This window comes from Camelus bactrianus, chromosome 24 (assembly GCF_048773025.1).
Source record: "Camelus bactrianus isolate YW-2024 breed Bactrian camel chromosome 24, ASM4877302v1, whole genome shotgun sequence".
Taxonomy (NCBI): domain Eukaryota; kingdom Metazoa; phylum Chordata; class Mammalia; order Artiodactyla; family Camelidae; genus Camelus; species Camelus bactrianus.
In genome coordinates, this window is record NC_133562.1 from 9536901 (window position 1) to 9555653 (window position 18753).

The 18753-nt window shown below is 42.7% G+C and overlaps 1 protein-coding gene across 3 annotated transcripts in view; it reads left to right on the top strand.

Annotated features, from left to right (window-relative positions):
- LAMA3 (laminin subunit alpha 3) overlaps window positions 1-18753 on the top strand; it is a 211988-nt gene that overhangs the window by 158862 nt on the left and 34373 nt on the right. For all 3 annotated transcript variants that reach the window (XM_074352153.1, XM_074352154.1, XM_010958042.3), the window contains 15 exons: window positions 2445-2551; window positions 3952-4002; window positions 4901-5052; window positions 8204-8314; window positions 8434-8545; window positions 8768-8935; window positions 9897-10093; window positions 11315-11431; window positions 12124-12278; window positions 12536-12677; window positions 13511-13613; window positions 14035-14151; window positions 14235-14414; window positions 14951-15093; window positions 17701-17871. In XM_074352153.1, the coding sequence (XP_074208254.1) occupies window positions 2445-2551; window positions 3952-4002; window positions 4901-5052; window positions 8204-8314; window positions 8434-8545; window positions 8768-8935; window positions 9897-10093; window positions 11315-11431; window positions 12124-12278; window positions 12536-12677; window positions 13511-13613; window positions 14035-14151; window positions 14235-14414; window positions 14951-15093; window positions 17701-17871 (2026 nt within the window). The remainder of the gene's footprint in view (window positions 1-2444; window positions 2552-3951; window positions 4003-4900; window positions 5053-8203; window positions 8315-8433; window positions 8546-8767; window positions 8936-9896; window positions 10094-11314; window positions 11432-12123; window positions 12279-12535; window positions 12678-13510; window positions 13614-14034; window positions 14152-14234; window positions 14415-14950; window positions 15094-17700; window positions 17872-18753) is intronic.

Sequence of the window (18753 nt, forward strand, 5' to 3'; positions counted from 1 at the left end):
GATCAGGCTGCATCTGGCCTCGAAGGCTGAGGGACAGAAGGGGCAGCTACCCCGAGACAGGAAGGACGGGTGGGGTGGGGAATGGGGCTTGGGAGGGTCTTCCAGCCTCTGTGATTTAACACTCCTGGGACTCCCGCCTGGGAGAGGCCTCCTAATTTACATCCCCTGATGGTTCTTCACAAACAGTGAAGTGGAAAACCGCACCAGGCTAGAGGAGACATCCATCTGGCAGGCAGCTGATTAGAGAAGGGAAATTTTTAATTAACTGTTTTCTTAGCTTATGTCTGTTATGTTTGATGTCTCGAGAAGGCACACTGCTTAAAAAAAAAAAAAAGAAACAAGCAAACAAAAACTTTTTCACAGGTTAATGCTATTTTATTGTCAAAATTTTTCATTTGTTAAACATTTATTGAGCAGTCACTCCGTGCCAGGCTGCCAGGCACCCTTCCAGTACTAGTGGTTAACTGTGTGATGATAAAATGCAAGCCCAGTGGAGGGAGAGGTAGGAATCTGTAGGAGCTGGCTTGGCAGAGGGGGAGCTGCCAGGCTGGGGAGTGGGGGTGCTCCCAGCTCGTCCCACGCTCCAGGGCACGTTTCTCCCTCGTCCACTCAGAGCCACAGATGACAGGTGTGTTCTCTGCCCTTTGTTTGTCATACCAATGTCATCTCTGAAATCAGGAAGTTTTACTTCGGTCCATTGTGTTTAGCCACTACCATAAAATGAGAATAAGGGAACCAGTTATTTCTTGTAATCGGTGATGGATGCTTTGCAATAGTAAGAAAGAAGCGGAATCAAGCTTCCCGAATATTTATATAACTTTGAGATAGTTCATAATTATGTATCTTTTACCTGGGAAGATTAAATATAGGTGAGGCATCTAAAAAGAAAGTATTTCAAACAGAGATCTTTTGTGGAGTGTGGATTGTTAGGCAGGATACAGGGCTGGTCACTTCAAGTAAAGCCCTGTTACCATGACAGCTTGCCTAGTAGACTTGGATGAGCCACCGCGGCTTAGTTACCTTCCTGATAATTAGGAAATATATGGGTTTGCTGCCTCCTATCTACCTGCTGAAATGCAGTAATTCCAAGTGATACCAACTATACATGCACACCTGTGTACAAACATTTCATCATGCTTAAATGGTAGTAGGTACCTTTTGCTGAGTGTCTATTTTGTGCAGGCAGTGTACTAGATTCTTTACTATGTTACCTTTTATCTTACATCCATCCACCAACATAGGCATTGTTAGTACAGTTTTTCATTCATTTATTCATTCAACATATACTTATATCTGATACCTAACGTGGGTCCAGCCACTAGCCCAAGTGCGAGGGATGTTATCAGTGAGAAAAACAGCCAGAAAGTCCACATCCTCATGGAGCCTGTGTTTTCATAAGAGGAACAGATGCAGAAATGGACACCTGAGGGGTTAAGACACCAGCCCGAGATTGCACAGACTGTGGTGGAGGCGAGGCTCCCGCCAGAGCTCCCTGATTCAAACCTGTGTCCTTCGATGCATGGCACCAGTGTGTCCGTGGGTAAAGCTTATTTAAGTTGCCTCAGAGTTCCTTGATGAGAAGCTTAAATTTGGGTAAGAGAGTCAAATCCCGTATGTCCTTGATTCTGTCAGTTCCATGGATGGTAAGACACCACACGCATCGATTTAATGACAGTTTGTGGGGGGGTGAAGTGGGAGTGGAGCTTTGCTAATGAACAGAATTTAATTTACATCCCAGCTCCAGGGACATTACGTGTTTGTTTTATTTTTTTGAGAAAACACACAGAAACTCAAAATCAAGGAATGTGATCTTTTAACTTATTAAAAAGGAACTGGGTTCTCATCACTGAATCATCCAGAACAATAAAGGCCAGGCCAAGGGGCGGCTGGGGCCGCTCCCAGCCGTCTAGCCCCTTCTGTGCTTCGCCACAGCAGTTGGTGCGAACACTCATGAATTATGCAGACTTGAAGTAGTGCAATAGGAAACGTTAATAAAATCCCCCTTTATGCAAAATTTGAAATTATATGAATTTTACTCTAACTTTTTTTTTGAGAAAATTAGCCATAAATTAAGCAGTATGTAATTGTGTGATATCTTCAGGAACACAACTCTTGCATGAAAGTCAGTCACCCCTGATTTTCATATTGGTTAAACCACTGGCTCCTGGTTGCATTTTGTTCATCTGCCGTTTGGCTATAGGGGTGACTGAGGACTCTGTCGTCCAGGGCATAAAGGAGGAAGGGAGCAATCTCTGCCTTCCTCCCCTCTCCTCGTTCTCATTCAAGTCGTAAACGTCTCTGTACCAAGACATGTTCACCCTTGCAAACCTTTGTCAGTCCTTCCTCTTCTAGGGTTACAATGTCCCAAACAGGGAACCGGAAGTTGAGAAAAGTGGGTGCAATAAATGATGAGTTATTTTCCCCTTTTTCTGCATTCTGTGTAGGTGTGCACCGGGTTATTTTGGGAATCCCCAGAAATTTGGAGGTAGCTGCCAGCCATGCAATTGTAACAACAATGGCCAGTTGGGCAGTTGTGACCCCCTGACTGGAGGTAAGATCAACTCACACCTCTGTTAACCTACGTTTATCAAACCGCTATAACATAACAGGCAGAGAACTCAAACAAGCATTTTCAGGAAGCGTACTACACAGTTGCAGCTGATAAACTGTCCCCTTGTTTTGACAAAGTTGGGAATGCTTAGGTAGAATTCACAGCTTTGGTGACTAACTTTCTTCAAGTAGGTTTTAATTTTTTTTAATAGGTAAATTGTTTTTAAAACTTAGCTAATTATAGCTAAAATAACTTCAGACCCTATTTTGGAGATTTTGCTAAGATCGCCCTTGACGTTATCAGGTTATCATCTCATCAGCTTTCTTCCTGTGTGTATCTGAAGATGTCAAAGTGCTCTTTCTCTAACAGCTATAACTGTTCTAGGATGTGCTTGTATAACTGAGATGAATTTTATGTACCAAGGGAAAGAGTACTGGGAGTTAGTATGGATTCATTAGGAACGAGTTGAAAAAAAGGAAGACTAGCCTCTTCCTTCTTTGATGGAGAATGTTAATGTGATTTATCAGGAAAATGCCATTGAGATAGTGCGATGCCAACTCCTTAGGTAAAATCTGTCATCTTATAGTTATGGACAAGCTGAGGACCTAAACCCTGGACGTGTGGATTAGACCTGCTCAGGTGACTGTTCCCAAAGGAATGCAAAGTAGATGGATTATTGTCAGTCTGGAATGCGATGTCGATTGTCACGCCTTGGGGCTTCATCTGGGCTCTGTCTTGTTCAGCATGGTTGATTTTGAATGGAAACGAAGGCATGCCCACCCAGTTACCAGATGGCGTGAGGTCGGGAGAGCTAGGAGATGCCTCCTGTCACACAGAATACAAAAGGGCCTCAACAGCCTGGAATGACGGGCCAGTTCTGACTGGACAAAATTATGTTAGGAGTACGCACTGTTGTGAACTTGTCTGCCTCCCCCATAGGACCATTAAACCACAGGACAGCAGGGACTTTTGTCTCGATAGCGTTGTGTCCCTGCACCCAGCGCAGGGCCGTGGGCGACTGCTCAGAGGTGCTCAGTGAGGGTCTGTTGAATGTTCCTGAGTGACACTGAGAGAGACGTCAGCAGCTGTTTGGGAGGCTGTCAAGTGAAGCCAACAGTAATGATGCGGAGTTCTTGATAAGAGTGGCCTGACCCTTTGTAGAGAAGAGACTGAAGGTGTAGTCAGAGAGGCCCAAGAGAAGTTCCTGCAGGAAGACGTTTGGGAGATGAGAAGGTGCCCTGAGTGGTGGCCTGGGCGAGGGAGGGAAAAGGAGGGGCCAGCGGTGCTGGGGGGTTGGGTGACTAAAATCTTCCAAAGCTAGCTTTTCTGAAAGCCAAGTTAAAAACTACATGGAGAGTAAGTTTAATAATCCTGTCTTTTTTGGTTATTCCTCATTTCAGACTGCATAGACCAGGAACCCAAAGATAGCGGCCCTGGAGAAGAATGTGATGGTGAGAAAAGAAAGCACTCTTCCTTCCTAAGTTATGGGGTTCAGCTTGAGGTCAAGGAGCCCCACACTGGGATGTGCAGTTTCCAGTCTGGGGAAGCAGTGGTGGGGGAGATGGGATGAGGGATGCTTAGGGTCAAACCCAGCCCCTGTCAGCTGACAGCTGTATGACCTCGGGCCAGTGACCTCACTTTTTCACGCCTTAGTTGTGTCATTTGTAAAATGGTCATCATAACTACACCAACTTATAAAGTTGTTGAAACTTATAAAGTTAAAAAATACTTACAAATCCCTTGTCCTGACGCCTGGTAAATAGCAAGCACTCAGCAAATAAAAGCTATTTATTATCATTTTTCCCACATACAAAATAAGCAACAAGTTGCATAGACTCACCATTTCCCTTTTTCGCCTAGTTTTATTGAGCTATAATTGACATTCAACATTGTGTTAGTTTAAGGGGTACAACATAATGATTTGACATATGTATGTGTTGTGAAATGATCACAGTAAGTTTGGTTAACATCCATCACCTCGCACAGTTACAATTTTCTTTCTTGCCTTAAGAATTTTGGAGATTACTCTCTCAGCAACTTTCAAATATACAATACAGTGTTGTAACTCTAGTTGCCGTGCTGTGTATTACATCCCAAGAACTTACTTATTTTATAGCGAAGCTTGTACCATTTGACCACCTTTGCCCATTTCCCCCACGCCATCATTTCTTTGTAAAACGCCCCGTGTCTAGAGAGCTCCCTTTATCCTTCCCTGAGAAGTCCAGGATTGTGATTTTTGCTCGTGATGGTCCATGTGCCTGTGAACTGGGCCCCACATCCCTGGTGCTCCCTCTGCATTCCCGTGGCTCCAGCCCCTAGCACGGTTGCCTTTGACTGTGGCCCCTGCAGATTGTGACAGCTGTGTGATGACGCTCTTGAACGACCTGGCCACCATGGCTGATGAGCTCCGCCTGGTCAAGTCTCAGCTGCAGGGCCTGAGTGCCAGCCCGGGGACTCTGGAGCAGCTGAAGCACCTGGAGATCCAGAGCAAGGAGCTGCGGGTAGGTACCCCGTGGTCCAGCTCGATGCCTGGCCCAGGGTAGACGCCTGATGAAGAGATGCTGCATGAACGGCTACTCCCCTCGCAGGAGAAGGGGAGAGGCTGATGCCACTGAACCCTTGCGGGTGGGTGCTGCCCTCCTTCCTCTCATCTAAATGAAGATTAGATTTGTACTGGTGAAAAGTGCTAGTGAACACACAACACTAACACTTCTAAGTGAACATTCCTGCTGAATTGTTTCTGGGCCGATTTTTCTCATAGTCTTTAGTTCAGTATGTTGCATTCAGCAGCCTCAGATATGAATTTGAGTAAAAGTGTTATTAATTCTTCTTTAAATGTTGGGTGGAATTTTCCATTGAGGCCCTGCCTTTCATTTTCTAATTTCATAAGATAAAAGCTTATTTACGGATCCCAAACCTTTCTTGTTTCTAATGTAAGCGTTTAATGCTGTAAGTTTTCCGCTAAGCACTATGTTAGCTGTATCCCACACATTTTTAAATTTTGTGTTTTCATTTTCATTCAATTCAAAAGATTTTCTAATTTCCCTTATGATGTATCTTTGACATCTAAGTTATTTAAAACTGTATTGTTTAACTTCCAAATTGGGGATTTTCCAGGTAACTCTGTTACTGATTTCTGCTTTAACTCTGTTGGGATCAGAGAACATACATTATGATTCTAATCCTTTTAAATGTGTTGATGTCTGTTTTATAGCTCAGAACATGGTCCGTCTTGGAGAATAATATTCTATGTGCCCTTGGAAAGAAGGTGGCCAAGAGGGTAACCTGAGAAGTACTATAACCCAAAGTGGCCCACAGGCCAGAGTCAGGCTCCCTGGGGGAAAACTGGGGTCTCTTCTGCCTATAAACGGAGGCTGAAAGAATAACCTTGAAACTGCCCAATCCCCATTGCTGGGCAGTGGCTGTATGAGAACCTAGGAGAGCAACAATGTTACAGCCAGGACGTGGACAAGGTCCACAAACCAGGATCTGTGCTGGCGTGTGACATTCTCAACATGACCACTGTGTACAAATCCTAAGCTGCCAGTATAAGACCTGGTCCTGGACTGAGGAGTCTGGGGTGGGAGTGGTGATGACCATAATATCACTGGACAAGGCACAGAGGGCGCAGAGAGAAGAGGAAGTCTCCCTCTCAGAATGAGCCTGCAAACGCTGTAACAGACAGATAACAGGAAAGACATGCGGCAGAAGCAACAGTCTAGTGGTGAATTCCCTTTAGAGAAAATGAAAATCATAGAACAATCTGAAAATTACTTTGAAGAATAACATCCAATAGAAGGAACAAGAAATTAAGAAAAAAATTTTAAAACACCAGAAACCAAACAAGAAGAGACAGATATGAAAAAGTCTAATTAAAAATCATGGAAATGAAAAAAATGTACTCATTGAAGTAAAATAATTCAGCAGATGAGATAAACCCTAAGCTAGACATATTGAAAGAGGCTTTGGGGAAAGTTTAATATGTGCTTTTGGAATGAGGGCTGATTCTAAACCTGTAAGTGGCTATGGTTGAGTATATATAGCAAAAAATAGTGCTAGAAAATGACTCTTTTCCATCCCATTAGGGTAATTTTAGGGCCTAGTTTAAAGGCTTAATATGGAGAGGAAGAGGGAAAAGACTTTATGTTTTGAGAGGAAAAAGAGCCACTTGAGTTCCTCTGATGTCATCAATACAGCCCCGCAAGTTTTCAGCGAAGGGAGCCAACATTTCAGTGTCCATCCTTTGCACCACGCTCTGTGCTAAGTGCTTTGCTTAAGTCTCACAACATCCTATGAGGAAAATAACGTTATTTTTATTTAACAGGCATGTAAAAGCTAAATAACTTGGCCGCAATCGCATAGCTAGTACGTGGTGGTTCTAGAAGAATTCAAACCAAGATCCGGTTCTAAAGACCACGCTTTTCACCCACTCTACCTCTGATGCAGACATTCTGCTGACACTGTTTAGAATCATGTGCCTCCGTTTTCCTACAGCAACATTAAAATAGACCTATCTTCTTGCAATATCACACAAATGCTGTGAAAATGCAGTAGGAGTGTGTTTGAGAAGGCGACTAACTTTTTTGAACGGTTGTGTGTACGTGACATTTTTATGATACATTAGCCCACTTGTCACCAAAAACAACCCAGCAGCTTAGTATTTCAATCCCCAATATACAGAAGAAGGAGACGAGGCTCAGAGAGCTTATCTGTTAAGTGGTGGACCTAGGGTTTGGACCTGACCTGGAAAGCCTGTGTTCTTTTACCGAATGCTGACTCTCATGTACAAATAGAGGTAATAGTATTGCTTTTTCTTGCAAAAATCTTCAAGGTAGTAATGCATTCCCCCCCCCCCGCCCCAAAGTTGAAAATATTGGCTATTCTAGATACCATGTGCAGCCATGTCACCCTCTAAAAGGAATGATGCAGTCAGAACCCAAACAAAGACCTGGGTTTTGGTCCTGAAGTAATCACTGATCACCTGTCCTGCGGTGGCGTAGATGGGCCACCCAAGTTCTTTGGGCTTCCGTTTTCTCATTTCTTTCATGTTAAATGAGGGCTTTCAATTAAATGTGCTCTGAGTCTCCCTCCTGCTCTATAATTCTTTGAATCCAATGGTTCCTTCAGCAGGGTAGCCATAGGCACTTCTTTTTAGTATCATCAGGTAAAATATAGGTTAGAAACAACTGACTTTATTATAGGATCTGGAAGTTAGTACATCAGGTTAGTGATATCACTTTAGTTTCTTTTTTTTTTAATTTTCCTTTCCTTTTATTTATTTTTAATTGAAGTATAGTTGATTTACAATGTTGTATTAATTTCAGGTGTAGAGCAAAGTTATACATATGTATATATATATTCTTTTTTGTATTCTGGTATCACCCTTATTTCTGTAAGTTAGGTCATTAATTCAAGTAAAGAATCTCTCATCTCATCACATTTTAAAAATTTGCTGCTTTATTTTAGAGCCATATCACAACTTACATCAGAAAGTAGATTCTTCATGTGGCCTATTTCGAAGAACATTTTTTTTTCCTGTGGACCCGCGTTGGTTTTGCTAAATGAATCTTTTCGTATCACCACCAGGTTTACCAAGTTGGCAACACTTATTCCAATTCCTAAAGTGAGACTGACTTTGTATTTTACTTTTAGAACCAGTTGCTTAACTGCCGCTCCACCATTTCGAATCATGGATCAAAAATGGATGGCCTGGAAAAAGAACTGAGTAACTTGAATCATGAATTTCAAACTGTGCAAGAAAAGGTAATGTGTTAGGTTAATAATATTAACTTTATTTTGGCAGGGAGGGGGGCTTTCAAAATATTGTTAGCTTTTTCCCCCATCAACTTAATTTGTTCCTAATCAATTTGTTTTCCATATAGGTTCAAGTAAATTTCAGAAAAGCACAAACATTATATAACAACATTGATCAGACAACCCAAAGTGCAAAAGAGCTGGACACGAAGATTAAAAATGTCATCTGGAATGTGCAAGGTAAGAGTTACTCAGTCCAATTAAATATCTTTTACTTTGTAGCTTTTGTGGTGCACTGAAAGGATTTCCTGGTACGAGTCCAACATTATAAAAAAGATGCTATAGTGATACTGGAAAACCAATACGAACCCTCCATAAAATCTCTGCCTTTTTTTTTTTTTTTTCAAGTCATCTGCTGGAGCCTAGAATTCCCAGCTTAATAAACTGCTTGATGTTTTCCAGTTCTCCTGAAGCAGATCTCTGGGGCAGATGGAGAAGGCAACAACGTGCCTTCGGGTGATTTTTCCAGAGAGCTGGCTGAAGCAGAGCGCATGATGAGGGAACTGAGGCGCCGAAGCTTTGGGAAGCACCTGATAAAAGCAGAAGCTGAAAAAAGAGAGGCTCAGCTCTGTAAGGACCCTCCCAAATTCTTGCATCCAGTCCGTTCTAAGTGGTTTGAAATACACTGTGCAAAGTGCGATTCTGAGTCCCCGGTGACAGGTAGAAGGGCTCCTTTCTATGCATGTTACTGTTGGAGTATCATGCAGTGAAAATGGGGAGCCCCTCCAGGTTACCAGGGGGCTGTAGAAGACGACATCTTACCGTCAAGAAAAAAAAAGGGGTCTTCTAAGATATTAGACACTGATACCTCTTTTTCCTTTTTAACTGCATTTTTATTCTTCTTTCATAGCTCTACCCAAGTTCTCATTATATCATTTTTTTAACGGTCACTTTTCATCATTGGGGTTTTGAATCACACATTGATATTAGCACGATTTCCAAAAAAATTAAAAATGGATGTACTAGAAATTAACTGAATATATCCAAAGGTTTGGATGTGGGAAAATGCCTCATTAGCTCACAACTGTAAGAAATAATAGTTTGGTATATTTTTCCAGACGCTGATCTTTGTTCTCTGCTAAGATGATGCAGCCACTGTTTATATGGGATAGTAGCAGTTCTCGTGTAGCATTGGTATTGTTGAAATTTAATACTAATCTTGGCTTCTGCTGCAGAGAGACAGTAGTCGTGGTAGAAGGAGCATGTGCTTTGTACTCTGCAGGTCAAGTTCAAGTCCCAAGGCTGAAACCTTGTCACCTAATTTCTCAGGCCCTCCATTTCCTTATCTGAAGTATGAGACTGATAATTACTGTTTTCCATGTGGTTATCGTGAAAGTTAAATGGGACGATGTGTGCAATGCATAACCTAGCCTAACCTAACCTAAATGTTCGTTTCCCCTCCCATTCCCTTGCAAGTTCAAGGAAAACCGTGAAATGAGTAGATAACTCAGTTCTCCTTTTGTAGTCTTTATAACTTAACTTTGATATACCCATTTCTCAAGTGGAAAACAAAAAAGGTGATGTGTTACAGTGCTAAACCGGATAAGGAGCTGGCTGGAAAGCCAGCAGGTGGAGAACAACGGACTTGTTAAGAATATACGAGATTCTTTAAATGACTATGAAGCCAAACTCAGTGACCTCCGTGCCACGCTGCAGGAGGCAAGTGCCCAAGCCAAGCAGGCTGCCGGCCTCAACCGAGAAAACGAGAGGGCTTTGGAATCCATCAAGGTGAGTTCGCAGTCAGAATCTGCAGTTTCGTGAATGACAGGGATGAGGGAGCAGGGGTCTTTATCGTTAATAAGGTGGCAAAGCCAGGCAACCTGTCTGTACATCTGGTCACACACACCTGTCTGTATAGCAAACCCTAATCACACACGCCTGTCTATGTGGCAAACCCTAGTCAAACTCAGAGTGAGGCATTCATTGCAAAATCAAAGTAGTTTCTACTCCTCAGTGGCCAGAAAACAGTCTGATCTTAAACCACAGAGAAAGCAGAGCAAATCGCTTCACCCCTACCCCTGGCTGACAGAGTCCTGGAGGAGTAATATTGCCAAGTAGAGGAGAAATTAAACTAATGTTGTTATAATTAATTCAAAGCATATAATGTATGTTTTAAATAACTGACTTTTTGTGTCCTGTATGTAAACATCATTACAAGAATCACCAACGAAGGCATTTTAAGCCATCACCTGCTTTATAGGCAATAAGTCAAAATACAGGCCATATGCAGGAGTTACAATGAGAATTTAAAGCTCAAGATTCTGTAGTTGCGTTTCAGTGGTGGACACTGTATGCTAAAACAGCAATAAAAGTGTGAGAGGCTGTGAAATGATAGTAAGGTCAAAGTGGAGTAAAATAGGACTGATGCCCCAAAAGAGGAATTTAGCACAAGAAAATGAGTAATATCTTAGCAGATGGTGATATGGTTAACTCCTGAAGCTTCCTCAGATACTAACACCCCTGTTGGAAGTCACTGATTATGCCAAGGGGCAGGGAGCAGGATTCAGTTTTATGGGGCCCTGAGCTTTGGCAGCCTCCAGCCCGGCATTCCCAGGGCCTCCGTGCCTTCTTACTGAAGCACTGGGACCAGCATGTAGAGTGTGCTGATGGCTGCTGCTGGCTTCCTTCGTTAAAACCCCTCGTTCTGACCCACTAACCAGAGCTTAATTATACATCCACCTCATTGGCCCAGCTGACCCCAGTGTAGAAACCTTCTCCAAGGTGACAATGACTGTTCCATCAGCGTGTGGTTTGCAGAAACCGTGACAACGCACCCACACTACAAATCGAAGTGATTTCTCCTGGCTTTGTAGTTGCCTCAGTGACCTTTAGGTTCATGAAAACATTCTGGCTCTGAAATTACTTCTATGCTGTCGTCCGAGGAGGACGCCTGCGCCTTCCGACAGTACATCATGCCACTCAAGCCGACATTCTTTTTATTCTCTGCAGAGACAAGTTAAAGAAATGAACTCCCTCCAGAGTGACTTTGCCAAGCATCTGGCCACCGCAGACTCTTCCTTACTGCAGGCTAATGTTGTCTTGCAGCTGATGAGGAGAAGCCATGAGGTAGAGGCAAAACTTGCTCTCTAGAAAATTGAAAAGCACTTAAATTATATTTCAAGGAAACTATGAGATAGGCCAACCATTTTTTTTTTTCTCCAATATACGTCTTTTAGATGGAAGAAAATACCCCACAGTGTTAACAGTGGTTGTCCCTCAGAGGAGGGGTGAATGATATGTCTTCTTTATATCTCTCTGTATTACCTAATTTGCCTGCAATGAGCAAATGATAATTTTGTGACAACCAAAAAAAATTGTGATGCTATTTTAAAAATATCAGGCATAACTTTATTAGCAGGAAATATTTAGGACTGATAAAAGATAAAAAAGATAAAAGATAAAAAACAATATTTCTTAGCAGCCCATTGGGCATTTTGGAAATCTCTTTTGTGATCACTATTTCTAAATCAGAAAAAGTGTTTTGGTTTAGTATAACTATACACTAATGGTAATAGCATGATTTTATAAAATTTATCAAAGCGGATACCCACCGTATGGAAAATATTCCAAATGGTGGTGAAACTTGGGAGAATATTATCAGTGCCACTATCTGAAGTAACCAAGGATGAATGGGCTCAGAAAACAATTTCTTCTTGTTGCCTCCTAGAAACATGTCGTTTATGACAGAGTTCAAGAAAATGGCATACACGGTGTTTGCTTAAATTGACAGTGTCTCTTGTTTACTTGGAAAAAAATAGGAATATGAAAAATTAGTTGTCACTTTAAATGAAGCAAGACAGGAGCTAAATGACAAAGTGAGGGAACTTTCCAAATCGGCCAGCAAAGCATCCCTGGTGGAGGAGGCGGAAAAGCACGCACGGTCTCTGCAGGAGCTGGCGAAGCAGCTGGAGGAGTGAGTGGCGGCCTGGGGGGCTGACCCCGGGGCTGCTGGAGCCGGGGTGCGAGGGGAGGCCTCCCCGGGGGAGGGTCTCCGGACCAGGGCAGAGGGCGGCACAAAGGGGCTGATTCCAGGCCGCATCCTGGGGGCAGAGTGGTGGAGCTCGCAGCCTCAAGCCTCGGTTTCCCAAATGAATCGGGGAGGTTCGTGGGTGGGGGCTCGGCTGCAGGCCGGTAGGGCTGCTGAGCCCTTCTCCCGGAACCATCTTCCAGGATCAAGAGGAACGCCAGTGGGGATGAGCTGGTGCGCTGTGCCGTGGACGCTGCCACCGCCTACGAGAACATCCTCAACGCCATCAAAGCGGCCGAGGACGCGGCCGACAAGGCCTCCAGCGCGTCCGAGTCTGCGCTCCAGGTGGGTGCCTGCCGCGGCTCCCCCTTGGGTGCACTCTGGAGACAACTCATTCTCCCGTTGTCTTTCCGTGTGCCCCGAGGAGCAGAACAAGCATCACTTTAGATCAGAATTTTTTGTATAGAATAGACTTGAACCTGCTCTTAGATCTTGGTCGTTTCTGTATTTACTTGGCTGTTTGATAAATGTAGCACAGGTTTAAAAATCATTTGTAAAACCAGATAGAAGTCACACTGATTATCGATTTTGAACCATGAAAGTATTCTATCCTTCTTACCAGGGATGCTTTTATGCTGTGATTGAGTACTAACATTCACCAAAGAAGAGAGATTTTTGTACACAATTTGATAACCATTTATTTCCTGTCATTTGTCTCTGGGTGTGTCTCTGGAGTCCTACGGGATCTTAAATGCACTGTATAATATTCCTATGTATAAACATAAAGAACATAGATTAACTATGAGAGAATTAGTGGACAAGCCTTCTTGGAAGGTTGAAGGCTTTTATCTCCTAAATATTAAGAGCCTAAAGGCAACTCAGCTCTGTCCTCCGTTATTGCAGAGGGTATTGTACAAGTGCCAGTGAGAAAATGAGAAAGTGTCACACCATTTGTCATTATGTCAGCAGAGATGCGTCTGCCTCCCCAAGCCACAAATGTCTACCTAGAGCCCTAACCGTACCTTTTAAGGAACAGCCTCTTTAAATCTCCTTCTTACCTCCTAACCTCTTTCTTTAAAGATTAAAGATGAGGGCTTTGGAGTCGGATGAAAACTCTTACTCCACATTTCCGAAGGTGCGTATCACATGCTAATGGCTGATAAATGCTTTGCTTTCAGACGGTGATAAAGGAAGATCTTCCAAGAAAAGCTAAAACCCTGAGTTCCAACAGCGACAAACTGTTAAACGAAGCCAAGATAACACAGAAGAAGCTACAGCAAGGTATTGGGAGTGGGGTGGGGGCTGGGATAATCATGGGTTTGGAAACAACCTGGGAGACCAGGAGAGGCAGCCCTAAAAGCAAACCCTCTTCTTGACTCTCAGTCCATGGAGATGATACTTTGTAAACCTGTGGTTTATTTGATAGATTTGATGTTTCCACCCAATATTTCAACACTATTAAGCCTCTCCCTTTCTTCACGTGCATTTCCAAAGAGCCTCATACACAGGCTCAGTATGCCCCTGGCCTCTGTGACTGGAGGAGCTGTGGGTCTGGGCACCTGCAGTGGGCATCTCGGGGATGACCCCTCAGATGCCGGTCTGCTCAGTGCTGTGTGGACCCTGGCTCCTCAGGCGCGACCAATACCAATGGAGGATCAGGATCATTAGAGTAATTGCCTCTCGCTGCTTTATTCTATTCTAGAAATCAGTCCGGCTCTCAACAACCTACAGCAAACTCTGAAAATTATTACAGTTCAGAAAGGGCTAATAGACACCAATCTCACGACCATCCGCGATGATCTCCGTGGGATACAGAGAGGTCAGCATCTCCCTAACCCGCTGCACTTGGCTTCTTTGGTCGAACATTTTACATCCTTATGCTTCCCCATTTGTGTGCATTAGATGACATCGACGGTATAATCAGTGGTGCAAAGAGCATGGCCAGAAATGCCAACGACATCACAAACGAGGTTCTAGACGGGCTCGAGCCCATTCAGACAGATGTGGAAAGAATTAGGGACACCTATGAGCGCACACAGAGCGAAGACTTCAACAAGGCTCTCACTGACGCGAATAATTCAGGTAGCAGAGATTCTCTGGCCAGGACATAGTATCCGCTTTCCCCATCATTATATGCTTTGGTCGGTTTTAATTATTCCCTGGTAAAGTCTGATCTTAGAAATTAAAATATTAGAAAATATGTAATATGTTCAAAGAGTGTGGCTGTTTTGTTATTTAAAAGGACCAAGTGGGATTTTTTAAAATTCATTAACATTGCTGTTGATTTTCCATTTTATAGAGTGGAGATATAGGTCCCTGAATCATGAGGAATTGAATTATAATTAATATTAAAGACTAAATAGCAAAGATTTATTTTTTTCTATAGTGGTCAAGAAAGATGATGTGATATCTAGATTGCAGAATAAAATCCATCTATCTGTATTTATATAGAAATATATATATTTCTATAACATTGAAAAGGTATTACGTGATTCTGAGTCATCCTGTCCAGTGTTTGGGACCCAAACATACCACTTGACAAGTACTATCAGAACATCTGTATTTAACCTTTTCTTAACTCACAGTGTTAAATTTCTGTTTCGTAATCTCACCAACAGTAAAGAAATTAACCAACAAACTGCCTGATCTTTTGAGCAAGATTGAAAGTATTAACCAACAGCTGCTGCCACTGGGCAACATCTCCGACAATGTGGACCGCATACGAGAGCTAATTCAGCAGGCCAGAGATGCCGCGAATAAGGTGGGTGTGTCCCCACGTTGCTGGGCACCCAGGCTCAGTCTTTGATAAGTTACCATATTCATTAAGAAAGAAAAGGTACCTATTCACTCAAGAACTGGTTGTCTTTCTTGCCCTAATTCTTTAGCTGCTCACACTGTGAAAGTTGATTTCCTCCTGTTGTCCTTCAAAAGTTCACATCACCTTCATCCCTTAAATGACCTGGACCTGGAGCAGTTTCCTTCCCAGTTCTCCTCCAGGCCCCCATTGGTAAAGTGTTATTGCAAATTCAAGTAAGGGTTCTGTGATCAGAATGTGCTGATGTGATACTGCACAAGACCTACTTTCTCTTTTTACCTTGAAATTTGTAGAATCCACCTTTATTGAGGATGGAGAGATAGTTCCTACCAACATGGGCAGGGTTGTGAATAAGGGATTACAATGATTTTCTGTCATTGGAGCGCTGATCCATCAGCTCTTCTAATTTTAACCTGACATTACTTACTTGAATTCCTAACACTTCTCCCTCACAATTTGTTTGATCCTAAAATAGTGTAAATTAAATATCTTATATTTTTCAGCCTCCTCCCTGTGAGGTATTTGGAGACAGAGGATTAGAAAGCCAAGTCAGAATATCACTCCCCTGAAAGCACTATGGTTGATTTCTAGGCTCAATATTACTACTTTCGAGCCTCAAAACCTGCCGTTTCTTCTAGGGAAGAGAAGTGCTCCCAACATAAAACCTGTAGCAGAAAAACAGAGCCTGAGGCTCAGTTTGGCAGAAACTCCCCTCTTCCCACCCAGGCCTTATGAAAACCAAGTGAAAAAGAGTATGTTTCTAGCTTTTGCCTTTCTACATTCATTCGCTGATTTAGCAAACAAAATTCAGTGTATAATAGCACAGTGGTTTAGAGCTGATTAACCAAGGCAGGCGCTGTTGCCTACAAGAATAAGACTAGTTACAGTTTATAGATGGATGATATTTAGTAAAAGTATGGGAACACACGTGAGAAGCTACACATAGGAGTCCAAAGCCCAGGGCAGGAGTGACCTCCGAGAAGGGAGAGAGGGCTCGGAACAAGGTGGGATACGTGCTGGGCTTCAGTTATAGCAGTAAGTTTAATTTCTTGAGACGATGGTGCATATGCAGGTGTGTTCTCCATCCTTTTTTTATGTTCATAAAATCGTTTCTTTATTCAAAAAAATTTTTAATGAGTTGGAGTTTTCCAGGTGCCGAGAAGCAGAGGGGCATTCCAGGAAAGACTTGGGCTGTATGGAGGGGTGGGCAGGGGAGGAGCAGAAGGCAGAGAATGAGCCCTGAGTGTCGGGGAGGGAGAGGCCACGGCTCCCGCAGCACCGAGCCCCCCTGGCTAGGGCCTTGCTTATACCACGTCCTCCATAAATACTTAAATGCTTGGGAGATAAAATGTAGAGCTGATGTTCATTCCAAGAGTTCTCCTTTAGAGTGTTCGAGAATATTTGTTTTCTTTGCTACCCAAGGGGGTCCACAGACCAGAGCTAGTCAGAGAACTTTTGTTACTCATCCATTATATAGAAATAAAAAATTGAGAGTAGATGTTTAGAAACTTGCAATAATTTGAATTGCCTCAGCATCCAAGTATGGGATCAGTGGGCGTGTGATTTGCATACCTTCTTTATTTCATTTTCTAGTAATTTAATTTTTCGTATATTTTGCAAAACTATTGGTCGAGGGCAGATTAGAGGGAAAAATGATCCTTTCCCCTGAGTTTAAGAAGCACATTCTAGAAAGCCTGGATGCACTTATTTTTAAGGACTGAATGCCTGTAAGAAATGCAACCATAATATGTAACATGTTCATGGGAAATGGTTTTTCAAAGAGTTCGTTTTTTAAAAATATTTTTGATGCATTATACTTCTCCTGTATGCCAGACATCATACTACGTGCTTCCATAAATGTTAGCTCATTTGCACAGAAACCTCCTAGCGTTAGAAAAATAATAATGATTATTATATGTATATAATATTAATATTATATAGTAACAGGGCTAACATAATATTAATAATATAACTGTTATTAATAATATTTTAAAGATAATATAGAGTTTTATATTTTAATATAATATATAATTAATAATAGGATTATAATATTAAATTAACCCTACTAGTATATATTATAACCCTATGATTACAATACACTATACTATGATAAATTATATGTTATATATAATGTACAACTCCATATTATCGTAATATATTATTATTATAGTAATATCATTATCCTATTAATAGGGTTAATATAATATCAATATTATAACCACAATATGATGATAATAATATATTATTTTTATTACTATAATATATAATTATATTATTAGCTGGCACAGAGAACTAAATGCACTTCCCAGGACCCACGGCTGATACGTAGGAAGCACATGAACACTTTACCCCCAGCTCCCGAAGCAGCTGTGTGAGTTTAGAACCCAGGTCCAGGCGACACCACACTCCTTTGCTCCCTATTGTAACAGCTTGAGAAAGGCTGATATGTGGTTGAAAGAACAGCCATGAAGTCACAAGCCGCCGCTGTGAGCACGGCCACCTTGCCCCCGCCTGCCGTCTGCATGGCTGACACCATGGATTTGTCTCTCCTAGGTCGCCGTCCCCATGAGGTTCAATGGTAAATCTGGAGTCGAAGTCCGGCTGCCAAACAACCTGGAAGATTTCAAAGGATACACGTCTCTTTCTTTGTTTCTCCAAAGACCTGAATCCCCAGAAAACGGGGGGACGGAGAATATGTTTGTGATGTACCTCGGAAATAAAGATGTAAGTATTGCTGTGACTTTTCTCTTGTTTTTAAAGCAGAATGTGGTTTTTGAGACACACGACACGCCCGTGTCACTGCCGTTGGCACAGCACCACGGCAGCAGACCCTGGCACCTCCGATGCCTCCACAGGTCATCATCTGCAGGAGGGGGGCGTCTGGAGGCCTTGCCCAAGGGGCCCGGCCCATGAGCACACGTGTGTGGACAGGCAAGCACGTGCACACCCGGGATACACACCCCCTTCCCTCCGCCGGGGCAGCCACACTCAGGCTTCACGGAGACAAGGTTCCTGACGGGCTTGTGGGTCTGTCCTCTTTGCTGGGACACCCAGCTGCAGACCCTTCCGAGTCTCTGGGGTGGGGACCATCTGGGAGCGAGGCCTGGAGTGAATGCAGCCACTCCTGCCCCATGAGTGAGTAATCCAGTTGCCCCATCTCTTGTAATTCTAAATTCTTTAAGCTGCCATCATCACAGGCGTTTTGAACTGTTCAATTTAGCTTTTAATCCCTCCTCTTAAAATCTATCTCTTCCACTTAAGTGTCGGAGGGAAAAGGTAATCACTGACTGGTTATGAAACCCAGTTCTCGAAATTTCTGGGCAATGGGCAAACGGTTGGCTGTCACTAGTGGAGATGGTATTTAAGGATTCCTAAAATCAACATTGTTAGTGGCCACCCTTTCATGCTTCAAGATATTGGCACTTTTATTTGTAACTTTCTTATGACATGACTTTTTGCTTTGTATTATATGGCAAAATGCATGTTACTTTATTCCTTCAACAAATCTAATACCACGTACCTACTAGGTGCCACACCCTGTATTTAGAATAACCCAAAATTTATTTCTTGAATGTACTTAATGTACACTTAAAACTGGTTAAAATG